We start from the raw sequence: 14493 nt of genomic DNA, 5'->3' as shown, positions 1-14493 counted from the left end.
TGGGCTCCCCAGTTCAAGAGAGACAGGGAAATACCGGAGAGTCCAACAGAGGGCCATGAGGATGATGAAGGGAATGGAACATCTGTCTGATGAAGAAAGGCTGAGTCCTGGGGCTGTTTAGCCTGCAGAAAAGAAGGCTGAGAGGGAATCTGAGCAATGTTTGCAAAAACTTTAAGGGTGGGTGTCAAGAAGATGGGGCCAGGCTCTTTTCAGGGGTGCCCAGTGATAGGATGAGGGGCAACAGATGCAAACTGGAACACAGGAAGTTCCACCACAACACGAGGACAAACTTCTTTACTGTGAAGGTGCTGGAGCACTGGAACAGGCTGCCCAGAGAGGTTGTGGAGTCTCCTTCTCTGAAGACTTTGCAAACCCACCTGGACACATTCCTGTGTGACCTGTCCTAGGTGATCCTGCTCTGGCAGCAGGGTTGGACTCAGTGATTTCCAGAGGTCCCTTCCAACCCCTGTGGTTGCAGAGGGAAGCAGGGCTGCTCATCAGCTCTGCTGTGAATGGTCCTGCAGTTAGTCCTCAGTTTGCAACATTTCCATTTCCAAATGCATTTATCTTTTGGTTTGCCTCTAGTACTTGCTAGGTGGATCCCTGGACACAGCAGAACGTTGTGTGTCTTTGGAAGGATGTTAATGTAGGAGCTATCAAGTCATGGCTGCTGGTTTACATTGTCTCACTTGCCTACAAAGTGCAGTGGACACCAGCAGGTGTGTGCTGTGACCTAGGGCAATTTCTGTGACTTTGGTGCTTCCTCTTTGCAGTTGCTGGGATCAGTTGTACCTACTTGCTGGTTTGCCAGAATTTCTTGTCCTTATGCAGCATGCCTAGAGAGTTCTCAGTCTCTTGTTGTCTAGGGAAGAAAAGTAAAATAAAATTGAGAAAGCTCCATAATATTTACTGTTCATTACCTCAACCAAAATGAAGCTGTGATGACTGCCCCTCCTTGGGGGTTGCAGCCTCCAGAAACGTAACTGCAGGGATACCTGAGCTAGTTTTAATCAAACAGAGACTTTCAGGAGGATAAATGATCCCAGCAGTGAACTTGGTGACCCTAGTGCTACCTGATCTGACTGCTTTGGTAGCTGTGTGGTGTGTGGCTTTCCAGGTAGAGTTCATGTGCATCCCTTGTGACTTCTGTGTCATTAGAACTGTGCTTACAAAACAACATTTGTGGTTTAGCATATATCAAAAGAAGACAACTTAAAAAGCATTCGTGAAAGCCATTAAACAGAAATGTCTCTTTTCCTTTCACTGAAGGAAGAGTTTTTGGGTGAGTTTCCTTCTTGTCTCATTCTGTAGGGTACTTATGCTACAGTTTATAAGGGGAGAAGTAAATTGACAGAGAACCTGGTGGCTCTGAAAGAAATCCGCCTGGAGCATGAAGAGGGAGCACCATGCACAGCCATACGAGAAGGTGATCACTGGGATGGCTTTTTTGTCACTTCCTAAGAGTTTCAGGTTTTCTGATACTGTTGGTGCTTGGCTAGGTGGGAGATTAATGAAATGGCAGTTAGTTTTGATGAGGCTTCAGTCTAGGTGTATTAAGAGTTAATGTTCACAGTGTATTCACTTTATGTGAGCATAATCTTACGTGTTCTCAGGTGCAGTATTGTAAATGGATGATTGGCTAGGATAAGTGAGTAGCTTTCAGGGCCACAGAGATCACCAGGGGGCTGGAGCAGAGGCTGAGAGAGTTGGGGATGTTCAGCCTGGAGAAGAGAAAGCTCCAGGGAGACCTTAATGCTAAATTTCAGCATCTGAAGGGGACCTTCAGCTGGGGAGGGACTGTTTAGAAGGGCTTGGAGTGATAGGACGAGGGGCAATGGTTTGAAACTGGAGCAGGGCAGATTTAGGTTGCATTTTAGGAAGACATTCTTCACAGTGAGAGTGATGAAGCACTGGAACAAGTTGCTCAGAGATGTGTTTGAGGCCCCATCCCTGGAGACATTCAAGGTCAAACTTGATGGGATCCTGAGCAATCTGATCTGGTCAGAGGTGCCCCTGCTCACTGCAGGGGGGTTGGGCAAGGTGACCTTCGAGAGTCCCTTCCAACCCAACGCACTCTGTGTTTCAGAATACATTTTAACAAAGGAATACTTCTGCCTGAAGTATATAGTTCAGGAGATATTTACAGTTTGTTACTCAGATATCTGTTTGGTCTTTTGATTAAAGTCTTTTCTTAGTAACTTAATCTGCATGATGTTCTTAAAGCCAGCTTTTTTAGTTGAAAATCAAAACCTTGTAGGTGTGAACTTGCTAGAAATGAATTTACTGCTCTTGGCTTTTGCATTCATTTTATGCTTGCAATTCTCTTTTGCAGTGTCACTGTTGAAAGATCTGAAGCATGCAAACATTGTTACATTACATGATATTGTGCACACAGACAAGTCTTTGACTCTGGTGTTTGAATATCTGGTAAGTGCTTAAAAATACTGGAGGGCTTTGCATTCAGTTTATTGTTTCTAAGAAAAACAAACCTAACAACATCCTGTACTCTTCCTGAAAAATCCTGGGACTGTTGCAGTTTTCTCCTGCATCTGGAATTACTCTGCTGAGAATGAGAAAATTGTATTTGGTTCTTAAATTGGCTGTAAATTAGCAGATACTGTCCTGATTGTTTCAGTGCTCAGGGGGTTTGAGCACCTCTGCTAAGAGGACAGGCAGAGGCAGCTGGGAGTGTTCAGCCTGGAGAAGAGGAGGCTCCAGGGAGGCCTAATAGCAGCCTTCCAGTACCTGAAGGGGGCCTACAGGAAGGATGGAGAGAGACTGTTTGCAAATGCCTGCAGTGACAGGACGAGGGGCAATGGCTTCAAACTGGAGAAGGGCAGATTTGGATTGGATATTCAGAATGTGAGGGTGGTGGAACACTGGATCAGGTTGCTCAGGGAGGGGTTGAGGCCCCTTCCCTGGAGATACTCAGTGTGAGGCTTGACAGGGCTCTGGGCAACCTGATGCAGTTGGGGAACTGACTGCAGGGAGGTTGGACTGGATGACCTTTGGAGGTCCCTTCTGGCCCAGACCATTCTATGATTCATAGCAGCAGTGATCTTCCTGAGCCCAGTGTCAACTTGTACCACAATTGGAAAATAGGATAATCACATAGTTACTCAAATGATGCTTTCCTGATGCAACTTTTTATAGTACAGCCCTTGTATCTTAATGAACAAAGAGTGCTTGCTGATAAAAGTATCTTGATGATACTTTTTATGATGCAACTCTTGCCAGTTAGCTAAGGACAAAAGAATACTTCAAAGCAAACAACACATCCCATCATTTTGTAGCAACCTCTTCAAGCAGCTGTGCACAGTTGCATCTCTCACCACATGGTTTAATGGCCATAGTGGTGTTAGGTCAGTGGTTGTACTTGATGATCTTAGAGGTCTTCCCCAACCCAAACAGTTCTATGACTGTAGGCTTCATTTTCTCACTGAAGCTTTATCTAATGACACTTGTTTGTATAATATGCTGGAATGTGTAAGCAGAGTAAGAGGTGAAGCAAAACTCTGCTTCCAGTATTACTGAAGAAAGTAGTGCTGTGGCACACACAAGGTGGAGCAACAAATGATGTTGTGTGAGATGATGCAGTTTGCTGGAAAATGGGTATTTAGATCCTCTGGAAAGCCAGAGTTTTCTGCATGCTGAGGCTTTCAGGTTTTCTGTCACTGAGCATCCTTTGCAGAGAACTCAATTTTCTGACGAACTCTTTTAGTTCTGAAAATAATCTCTTGTCCACCCCTCTGCTAAAGAACACTGGTGATGTTTTGGCAGGACAAAGATCTGAAGCAGTACATGGATGACTGTGGGAACATCATGAGTATGCACAATGTGAAGGTGAGTGGTTTTAGTGGCAGTGCCCATCTTCTAGCTTTCTCTGTCCCAAGAATTTTCAGGGGACATCATGATCAGGAGCTATATGCTTCAGTGCTTTAAAGAACAAAAAGAAACTGAAGAAACTTAACTTCCTTTTTGACCTTTGGGCTTGGCTTAACTCTATTGGACATTAGATGGAGTCTTTTCTTTCTTTGTTTTGATGACTTGAAGTGTTCAAAGCACCACAACCATTATGTGACTTCACATATGTTCATTCTCTTTGAGCTTAGAGAGTTAAAAATTCCTAAGCCATAATACATTCATAACTCTCTTGACCTCTTCCTGGCCTTCCATTATTTATTGTTAAGTTTGTGGCTTGGTCTGTCCTCAAATAAAATGTATATATGCACACTGAGGAAAATGTAGCCTCAGACATGAATGTGGGTTTGGATGTCACTGCCTTCCACACAGGTAAGAGATGAGTATTACTTATTTAAGAGTGAGTGATGTTCATCTTCCCATTAGTAATAACATGGAAATGATTTTATTTGAGGTTTAATTGCCTGTTTCTTTTAACTGTGGCTGTGGCCAGGTCAAGTAACTCAGTTTCTGATCTTTACCTGTCTTGTAACTAGCAGGGTTTGATTTGGAAAATGGGAATCACTCTTTATACTCCTTGCTACTTAGGGCTTTATAAATAAGATTCCAAACAAAGGACAAAGCTATCTGGAAATGGTGAAGGTAACCAAAGAGGTTAGGTTACCATTATCACCCTGCTGTGTTTGCACCTTCGACATCTCCTCCTCATGTAAGGGGGATGTTTGCTGCATGGTGAATGTGTTTGAGAAACTTCCATGCCCCTTTTAAAAACCTGACTTTAAGCTGTGACCCTGAAGAACAAAACCATGAGAGTGTATGCATGGCAGAAAAATTCCTTTTATTCTTGTCCAGTAGCACATGGCACAAATGTGGCTGTCAACACAATGTACTAAATCCTGTGGAATGGTGGGGTCTGTGTGCATTCCAGCAGGGCTGGCATCCTGGGCTTTGGCTGAGCTGAGAAATCTCCTCTTACCTGAAATGTGTGGGGGATTCAGTCTAGATGCTGCTTAGTGTTTGGTGAGCTTTCCTAGGGAAAGACATCTGCCCTGTACTTCATCTGGTGCTTCCTTGGAGAGTCTGCAAAGGGAAGGATTTTAATTCGTCTCTACTTCAGAGACACAACAAGAAACGTAATTATGCTTGTGTTTTTAATTAACTGCAAGTTAATAAGTAGTGCTTTAAGCATTAAAAAAAACTAATAAGAAAGAAAGGCTGGAAGTGGGAAGCTGACTCCTATAATAAGTGCAGTTAGAGAACAGGCAGAATCTGCTTGTGGTAATCCCAGCTAAGCAGAGAAAATGTTTTCCCTTGTTTGCCTCTGGTTTAAGCTGTGCCCAAAGAGCAGATTTATATGGTCAGTACCTTTGGCACTGGGAAAGCAGAACAGCTGCCTGCCTGCCTTGCCTTACATAACTGTGGGGGCTTGGGTCATTATTAACATTTGAGGAACCTCCCTGTCATCATTCCCTTCACATTCCTCAGCTAATTTTAGGCTTTTTTGAGTTTTAACAAAATGAGTAATATAAAGATGTCTGTGAGCTATGCAGGATTCTAGTTTCAAACCATATTTTGATCTAGCACATGTCTTCCTGTGCAGTTCCAAAAGTATCCCTGCCAACTGTGGTGAAGATCCACAGTTTTTGTAGAATAATCTGCTTTGCCTGCTTGCCTAATCCTTTCAGTCAGTGCACGCTAGAGGCAGCTCTCCATCTCCACAGCAGGCCTGAGAACATTACTTGGGGCTGACTTACCCTTGCACCAGCATGAGAACATGAAACAAAACTTCTTCCTTCTCATTCTGCTCTTTGGAAAAGAAAAGAAAGAAAAAAAGAAATTGATCCCAATTCCTTTTTTTTTCCCTTCCCCTAGAGCAGATGAATCCTGTGTAAGTAGACTGAGAACAGATGGATGTCAACTACACCTGCTGTGTATTTGACCAGTTTAGGAGAAAAGGATGTGGTGGTGTCACCTGGTACAAAAACAGTGTGTTAGGAAATGTCCTATAAAAACATTCTGGTGCTTCTCCTCAGCACTCCTGTTACCTGCTGAATTTGCTTTCCATAATGCTCCAAACTTTCTCATTGTGCCTTTGATCACCTGCACTGGCTGAGGAGTGTTTCTGCTAAATGCCAGCAACAGCTACCCAGACTCAAAGCCTTTATCCACAGAGAAACTGCAAAATAGGCTTTCTTAATGCAGAGGCAACAGTAAACTTGTTTGGCTGCCTTCTCTGTCTGCCTATGTGCAGCATTAATATGAGTGATCGAAGCTGCTTGCTTGGCTTGCCTGTTCCAAAGGCCTAAAATAAACCTCTGTGTGTCAAGGTGAGGGGATGAATATAGATGCCAGAAGCTGTTGGGCTATTCTAGTAATCCTCATTTCCCCATTTCTGCATGGTTGATGAATCCAAGTGTAATTTTCCAGTAGCCTGCCAAAACGTTCTTCACATAGTTTTGCACAGTTGGATAGGAAAGATGCTGAGCTGTGCTTTCAGAAGGAATTCTGTGGCAGAAGGAAATGTGGGCATAGTCAGGGATCACGCCTTCAAAGACATTGGTGTGGGGAAGAGCACTGGTAAAGCCTCCCCAGCAATAAGCAGCTGTGTGGCTCTCTTCAGTTAAGCAGAACAAATTGCTCTGAAAAGCTCTCTTGTAAAGGGTGGTGTTAGAGCAGTGCATTAGCATCAAGGGATTGTCAGGCTGTAAACAATGAGGAGGAAATGCAGAATGTGTTCATATGGAAGAACAGCATCCTTTTGGAGAGGTATTTTTGGTCCTGCTTGCCCAATACTTAACTCTCCAGCACCCTGTTTTACTCCTGTGATCTGCAAGATTAAAGCTTTATTCTTAATTTCTATAAATGTTCTCTTTTGTAGCTGTTTTTGTACCAGATCCTCCGTGGTTTGGCGTACTGTCACAGAAGGAAAGTGCTACACCGAGATCTGAAGCCACAAAACCTACTCATTAATGAGAAAGGAGAACTGAAGCTGGCAGATTTTGGTATGGCCTCATTTTGTAACGAGTGTTTTCTCCACCCAGCAAAAAGGGAGGCATCTCTCCTCATAAAGGAAAGCTGAAAAGTTGAACTTGTGCATTCTCAGGTGGAAAATGAAAGTCAGCCTATTAACAGGATATTAGTAATATGGTTGCTTGACTTGTGGTTTGAAAGTGGCCTTACAGCTTCCTCTGAACCTGACAGCTAGTCAGGGCCTTAAGGTGAAGCTCAGGTTGTTTTTCTTAACACTCCACAGCCAGTCCAAAGCAGAGTAACCATAACAGGTGCTAACTGTCCAGGTCCTAGCTGTCAGGTGTTACTTGACCACAGAGACCACCAGGTTCCTTTGGGATTTCCAGTAGGGGGGGAGGCATTCACGGTTTGCTGCTGTCTTCTGTGTCATGAAGATCCTTTGAAAGTTGTCCTACCACTGGTTTTTTTCCCCATGTGTGAATGAAAGTTGCTCAGAAGTTTGTATCTAGCATGATAGACCTGGTTTTTGGGGTTTTTGAAGGTACTACAGTAGGATGGAAACCTCTTACTGACCCAACACTGATTTGGTCTGTTGCCACCATTCCATTCTGTGTTGCCTTCTGCCCCTTGTAATGTAATTCTCAAGTGGAAATAATGGGGAAGGCTTTTCACAGGGGGAAGGTGTCACGGTGATCTAATGCTTTGCTGCTTTGACATTTATGGGATTGCTCCCAAGTTTTGATCTGTTTACCTGTCTCCCGTGCTTAAAAATGCTGCTCATGAGCTTGCTGTAAATACTGAGGGGCCAAAATCACAAGTGCTGGGAGTGTGTTTCTTGGGGCTTTTTCATGAGCATTAAGGAAAGATACTTAACAAGTGCAATATAATAAGGGTGACTGAGAAAAAAAGAACTCAGCAACCTACACATAACTCTTTCCCTTTTCCTCAAGGACTGGCTAGAGCAAAGTCTGTTCCTACAAAGACATATTCCAATGAAGTTGTCACGTTATGGTACAGACCCCCTGACGTTCTCCTTGGATCTTCAGAGTATTCCACTCAAATTGACATGTGGTTTGTATAGCTTTGTCTTCATTGTCCTCAGTCAAGATGGAAAACGTGGCAGTTGTACAGTAGCATTCAAATACCTCGTGGAGTTCCTGAAGGCTACAGCTGAGATTGGTAGGGGAAGGATTGGCAGGCAGGGAAGATGTTGGTTTTTCTCTCTGAAAATGCATCAAATGCATGTTAAAAAGTTGCTTTTTAAGAGTAAGCAGGCATTAGGCTCTCACAGTGTTAGAACAAATAAACATCCTCCTAATGGCATGGGAACATATTTTACTATGAACTCTACTACAGCTACTAAAGGTGACAGCTGAAGGAATGAGGTACAATAAAGCTATGACAGGTTTTGTTTGGTCTCTGACAGCTCTTTTGTTGCTGCACATCTTTCAAAACAGCATTTTAAAGCCACATGTGGCTAGCAACTAATTTAATAATTTGGTTTAATTGAAGAGAAAGCCTTCAAGGGTTGAAAGCTTCGATTGTGGGATGCTTTGTGATTTCTCTTTCTCTCTGTTTTTATCCAGGGGTGTTGGATGCATATTTTTTGAAATGGCATCAGGAAGGCCTCTGTTCCCTGGTTCAACTGTTGAAGATGAGCTGCACTTAATTTTCAGACTTCTGGGTAATTGGATACTTTCAGTAGCAATGTGAATGCTGTCTGATTGTTCTCTTGAATGCTTTTTCCACAAACCTGCAGATCTTTATCTATAGACAATGATATTGTATCTTGCCATGCAGTTAAGGTAAATGAGTGTAGTCCTGATGAAAAATGATTGAGCTGAGTGCACAGCTGACTTTGTACAACAGAGGGTCATTGACTGATTCATTTTTCCCCTTCCTTTCCTGTTTGAATTGCAGGATTAAATTCTTCTTTATTTTCAAGTTGTTTCTTTACATGTTTTGAAAGCTCAGTTTGTTGCCTTTGTTTTTTCAATGCAGGAACTCCATGTCAAGAAACATGGCCAGGCATTTCTTCCAGTGATGAATTTAGAAACTACAACTTCCCTAAGTATAAACCACAACCCCTCATCAACCATGCACCAAGGTACTTAGTGTTTTATTAATGGAGAAGATGCATCCTGGTGGCTTTGCCTGTTTGTAAACCTGAATGTTTGTCCAAGTACAAGCTGCTGCTGAATGCTGGAAAAGTACACATCACTTGTGCTGTTCACAGATTGCATCAGGTTGGAATCTCAAGATGACCTCAAAGGTCATCTTGTCCAACCCCCCTCCAGTCACCAGGGATAGATCCAACTAGAGCAAGCTGCTCAGGGCTACATCAGGTCTGATCTTGAATGTTTCCAGTCATGGGGCCTCAACCACATTCCTGGGCAACCTGTTCTAGTCATTGTGCAGAACTTCCTCCTTATGTCCAACCTAAATCTACCCTGCTCCAGTTTAAAATCGTTGTCCCCTGTACTATCACTCCAAGCCCTTCTAAACAGTCCCTCCCTAGCCCTCCTGTAGGTCCCCTTCAGATACTGAAATTCAGCTTTTAAGATCTCCCTGGAGCCTTCTCTTCTCCAGGCTGAACAGCCCCAACTCTCATAGCCTGTCCCCACAGCAGATGTTCTCCAGCCCTCTGATCATCTTTGTGGCCTCCTCTGGATCCACTCCAAAAGTTCCATGTCCTTCTTGTGCTGGGGGCACCAGAACTGGATGCAATACAGCAGGTGGAGTCTCACAAAATCAGAGTAGAGGGGGAAAATCACCTCCCTCATCCTGCTGCTCACACGTCTTTTGATGCAAGCCCAGGATACAATCACATTTCAAAGCTTAGGGTGAATAATAATCACAACCCAATGCTCAAGATTTGTCTGCTTCCAGTGTTTTCCAAGTAGTCTTGTTCTGAGATACTGGTACTTGGCTTGTATCCACATAAACATGCAAAGAGTTGTTTGGGTGAAAGTGTTTCCATGATTGAATCTAATTTTCAGGTGTGATTTAACAAACTCAGTTCAGCTCTTTGCAGCTTTGCTTTTCTAAGTAGAGTTGAGTAACTGTGTTAATTTTTGTGTGTATGTTTATTTTCAGGCTAGACGTGGAGGGGATTGAATTGATAGCCAAGTTCCTCCAAGTAAGATGTGCTTTGTGGCTTGACTTTATAGAAGTTCAGAGTTCTAATAGATTACTTGCAAAATGTATTAGAAGCTTGCTTGTTTGTTTGCCAGGAGTGGTTTCATAGAATGGGTTGGGTTGGAAGGGACCTTAAAGAACATCTAGTTCCAACCCCTCTGCCATAGGCAGGAACACTTCCCACTAGCCTACGTTGCTGAAGGCATCATCCAGCCTGGCCTTGGAACACCTCCAGGGAGGGGGCATCCACTCCTTGTTCCAGTGTCTCACCACCCTCACTGGAAAGAATTTCTTCCTAATCTCCACTCTAAATCTCCTCTCCTCAAGCTTCAATCCATTGCCCCCCATCCTATCACTACAAGCCCTTCTGAAAAGTCCCTCCCCAGTTCTCCTGGGTTTACTGCATGGCTGCTCTAAATTCTCCCCAGAGCCTTCTCTTCTCTAGGCTGAACAGCCCCAAGTCTCCCAGCCTGTCCCCACAGGGGAGCTTCTCCAGCCCACTGACTGTCTTCTGATCATTTTAGACATCTGCATCTTAGTCCAAATGTGCAGTTATGCCCAGCAGGAGCCATCTGAGCCCAGACTAAAGACAGTCTTGTGCAAAGTCCCAGTTTATGCTGAACACTGCAGCACAGCCCATGGAATTAGACCAGGCTGTGAGCTCATGTAATGGCATTTCATGGCAATATAATATTAGCAGATAATGTAGGCAGAAGCCTGTCATCTACTCATTGTTTCATCTATAAATAAAGCTTAAAGCTATTTTGGACTTGCATCCCCTTCCAGCAGTTATTTTGACTACTTTAGCACTCTGGTTATAAATGGATAATCCTGCCTTCAAGAACATATGTTAGATTTTCATGTGTGCAATACAAATAATGAAGACTAATCTGTCCTAGTAGGTTGATGGGGAAATACTGCATGGAGAGAACTCTGGTTTCTCCCTGTTGATGAAGTGATTTGACACACAGGGGCTTTTAATGCTAACCAACACTCTTGTGTCCTTTCATGTTCATAGTACGAGTCAAAGAAGAGGATTTCAGCAGAAGAGGCCATGAAGCATGCATACTTCAGAAGTCTTGGAACAAGAATACACACTCTGCCTGAAAGTAAGAGGGAGTGGGAGTAGTAAAGTAGCAGAATATTGTTAGGATAGTACATTAAAGCTCTTTACATTGCTTAAGGAATGGATCTGTTAAAGACTGGTATATTAATCTGTTCATAGATTCATAGAATAGTTTGGGTTGGAAAGGACCTTAAAGATCATCCAGTTCCAACTGGACCATCCAGTGTTCAACTAGACACCTTCCACTAGATCAGGGTGCTCAAGAACTTACCCAGCCTGGCCTTGAACACCTCAAAGGAGGGGGCATCCACAACCTCCCTGGGCAACCTGTTTCAGTTTCTCCCCACCTTCTCAAAGGTCTTTTCCAACCTGGTTAATTCCTATCCTATCCTATCCTATCCTATCCTATCCTATCCCTTCCCTATCCCTATCCCTATCCCTATCCCTATCCCTATCCCTATCCCTATCCCTATTCCTATTCCTATTCTATTTTCTTCCTAATGTCCAGTCTGAATCTGCCCTCCTCAAGCTTCAGCTATTCAAGCTTCAGGGCTCTCTGATCAGTATATATTAACTGAATTATTTGGGAATAGCTAAAGTGTTTGGGTGTTTTTTTTTTTAAACCTAAACTGTATAGTTAAGAACAGAACTTTGTTCAATAAAAAATAGTGATGTCTGCATGCAAATTAACGTCTTTGTTACATTCCAGGTGTTTCAATATTCAGTCTAAAAGAGATTCAATTGCAAAAAGACCCTGGCTTTCGAAATTCCACTTACCCAGAGACAGGTATGCAAAGCTTAGTATGTCCTCCAAGCTGCAGACAGAATGCTGTGCCACAGACAGAATGCTGTGCCACAGACACCTGGAACTGAGAAATCGTTTGTTTTAATTGGTCTGTGTGACTACACTCTAACAAATAGCAAGAATGATCTGCTGAGAGGCATGTAGAAACGTTAGGCTCAGTGCACAGAAGGAAGTGTGTTCTACTAGGCATGTGCAGAGGGACTGCTAATCATTGCTGCGTGGGTGTTGAATGGTGGCAAAGTAGGGAAGAAGCAGTAAGTGCTGTTAAAGGACAGATGGTGCAGTGATTTAAGCACAAAGGAAAGGTGCTGCGGCGAGTTTAAGCACAAGGGAAAGGCGCTGGGGCGAGTTTAAGCACAAGGGAAAGGCGCTGGGGCGAGTTTAAGCACAAGGGAAAGGCGCTGGGGCGAGTTTAAGCACAAGGGAAAGGCGCTGGGGCGAGTTTAAGCACAAGGGAAAGGCGCTGGGGCGAGTTTAAGCACAAGGGAAAGGCGCTGGGGCGAGTTTAAGCACAAGGGAAAGGCGCTGGGGCGAGTTTAAGCACAAGGGAAAGGCGCTGGGGCGAGTTTAAGCACAAGGGAAAGGCGCTGGGGCGAGTTTAAGCACAAGGGAAAGGCGCTGGGGCGAGTTTAAGCACAGAAGATCAGCTGATGACTGAATACTGCGTCTGGTTTCTTACCGGTCCGTGTTGTGTTGTAGGACACGGGAAGAACAGAAGGCAGAGCATGCTTTTCTGAAGTGGGCAGTGCAGAGTCAAGCCCAAGCCTATGATCAAGGACCTGGACCTGAAGGCAGTGCTCTCTGTTGGTGGACTTGGAATCGCAGTTTGTCTACACTGTCCTCTTCACAGTGGAGTCTTTTTATTTCCAACCTGCAGATTATGTTTTTATATTTGTTGTCACAGTGTGACAATTTTTTGTACAGTTGGTTTTAAGATCTCCTCTGCCACTAGAGCCAGTAGGTTACAGCTGTTGATGTAACTGTAGCTGCAATTTTTGTGCAGGACTGAGAAACACAGTGCATTATTTATTGCGGAATCATTGCTGCTAAATAACTACTGTCTGTATAAGTTAACACAACAGTTCCATGCCTGAAGAAGTTGCAATGGCTTTATGATATGTGAATGCAGCTGGTTCTCTTCATCCAATGTTCTACTGCTGCGGGGTTCTTTTGTATTTCTTAAACTGCAGTGTTTCCTGGAATGTAAACATAGCTTTGCTTGGCATTAGGTGAACCATCTTTAATGCTCGAAGTTCGCGGCACTTAGTTCCTTAATTTAACATGGGAGGGATTGTGCTGAAGCAGTTGAAAAAGGACAATGCCTAGGATGTTCTTGAAAAGCACACGGGGGCGTGGAAGTCGATTCAGACAAGCGAACAGTAAACGATTCATTTGCTCTCGGATCCAACGGTAGTTAGGGAGAAATTAGAGCACGGAGGCTGGATGATCGATTTTTGTTTGTCAGGCTTAAGAGGTGTGCACGTTGTCGTGCATGTGGGGCCTGCAGGAGCAATGCCTGTTTGGGTTGGTTTTTTTTTACCTTGTTTTTAACTTAGAGATACACAAAGGAGTCTAAAGAGGATCATAACACTGTTGGACCCTGGCTTCCTTTGGAAAGTTACCGTTTCCTTGCAGAGGAATGGGACAGCTAATGACAAGAACCTGGGAACAGTGTCCCACTTTTCCCACTTTGTTGCTCTCCCATTCCTGCCTTACCCACTTGAAGTCAACTGGAAAGATGCGAGTTTGTACTTGAGAAGAACTCAACTCTCCTACAGAGCTTTTTACAATGAGGAACTTAGAGAGGGGTTTGGTTTCTTTTTCTTATCCCCCAGCTCTTAGATGTTATCTGTTTACCAGAGAATTAGTAAACACGTTACTACTATGCTTCTGCATCTCAGTGAGTATCATGAGTACACCCTTGGTGATGGTTAACAGTATTTTTAAGCATTTGTGTTCGCCTTTATGAACCTATTTGTTTAGTGCATCTTAAAAAGAGACTGTAAATCTTTATTGGTATATTTTGAAATGGTCATGTAAATCTTTGGCTGGTATATCATGAAAATAGTCATAGGTAACTTAATTTCTTTTTAATTGTTTTGGGTTGCTGTTTTTTTTTTGTTTGGGTTGGGGTTGTTTTGTTGTTGTTGTTGTTGTTGTTTTCCTGACATTCACTGTAAAAGATTCAGGGGTCCTACCATTTCTGTTCAGGAAATCTTGTAGTTTTTAATTGTTATTTAACAGTATTAAGTGAAATTTCCTCCTTTTTTTTTTGTTTTGGTTTTTTTTTTTGTTTTGTTTTTTTGTTGTTGTTTTGGGGGTTGGTCCTTTATTTTTTGTTGTACATTATTTCATTTTAACTTTATTTGTGAATAGTGATCGTGGCATGTTTTTGGGGGGGGGGGGAGGGGGGGTTGATTACTGTTTCATTGATACTGGTAAATTTGACTTGGGATTTCAATTTTTTTCATAGTAATAATTATTATTATCATCATAATAATAATTATTATTCTTGTTCTTTTCTGGGAGAGAGCAATTCAATGTGTCTTGGTGACTGTTGGACCACTACCGCTTCTCAGCATTTGTAAACCGG

General features: G+C 43.1%; 1 protein-coding gene across 3 annotated transcripts in view; it reads left to right on the top strand.

Annotated features, from left to right (window-relative positions):
- Nucleotides 1–14019, top strand: part of CDK17 (cyclin dependent kinase 17) — a 91868-nt gene extending 77849 nt beyond the window's left edge. For 2 of the 3 annotated variants that reach the window (XM_054168110.1, XM_054168109.1), the window contains 8 exons: nucleotides 1312–1426; nucleotides 2333–2427; nucleotides 3781–3843; nucleotides 6800–6923; nucleotides 7842–7962; nucleotides 8478–8575; nucleotides 8893–8998; nucleotides 9988–10141. In XM_054168110.1, coding sequence (XP_054024085.1) covers nucleotides 1312–1426; nucleotides 2333–2427; nucleotides 3781–3843; nucleotides 6800–6923; nucleotides 7842–7962; nucleotides 8478–8575; nucleotides 8893–8998; nucleotides 9988–10138 — 873 coding nt within the window. In that variant the 3' untranslated portion in view covers nucleotides 10139–10141. Of the gene's footprint in view, nucleotides 1–1311; nucleotides 1427–2332; nucleotides 2428–3780; nucleotides 3844–6799; nucleotides 6924–7841; nucleotides 7963–8477; nucleotides 8576–8892; nucleotides 8999–9987; nucleotides 10142–11047; nucleotides 11139–11804; nucleotides 11883–12599 lie in introns of those variants that run through there. The other variant, XM_009899327.2, reaches the window with a different exon arrangement.
- The last annotated feature ends 474 nt before the right edge of the window (nucleotides 14020–14493 follow it).

The sequence above is a fragment of the Dryobates pubescens genome, chromosome 15 (assembly GCF_014839835.1).
Source record: "Dryobates pubescens isolate bDryPub1 chromosome 15, bDryPub1.pri, whole genome shotgun sequence".
Lineage (NCBI taxonomy): Eukaryota > Metazoa > Chordata > Aves > Piciformes > Picidae > Dryobates > Dryobates pubescens.
This window is presented reverse-complemented; position numbering and strand designations above follow the sequence as displayed.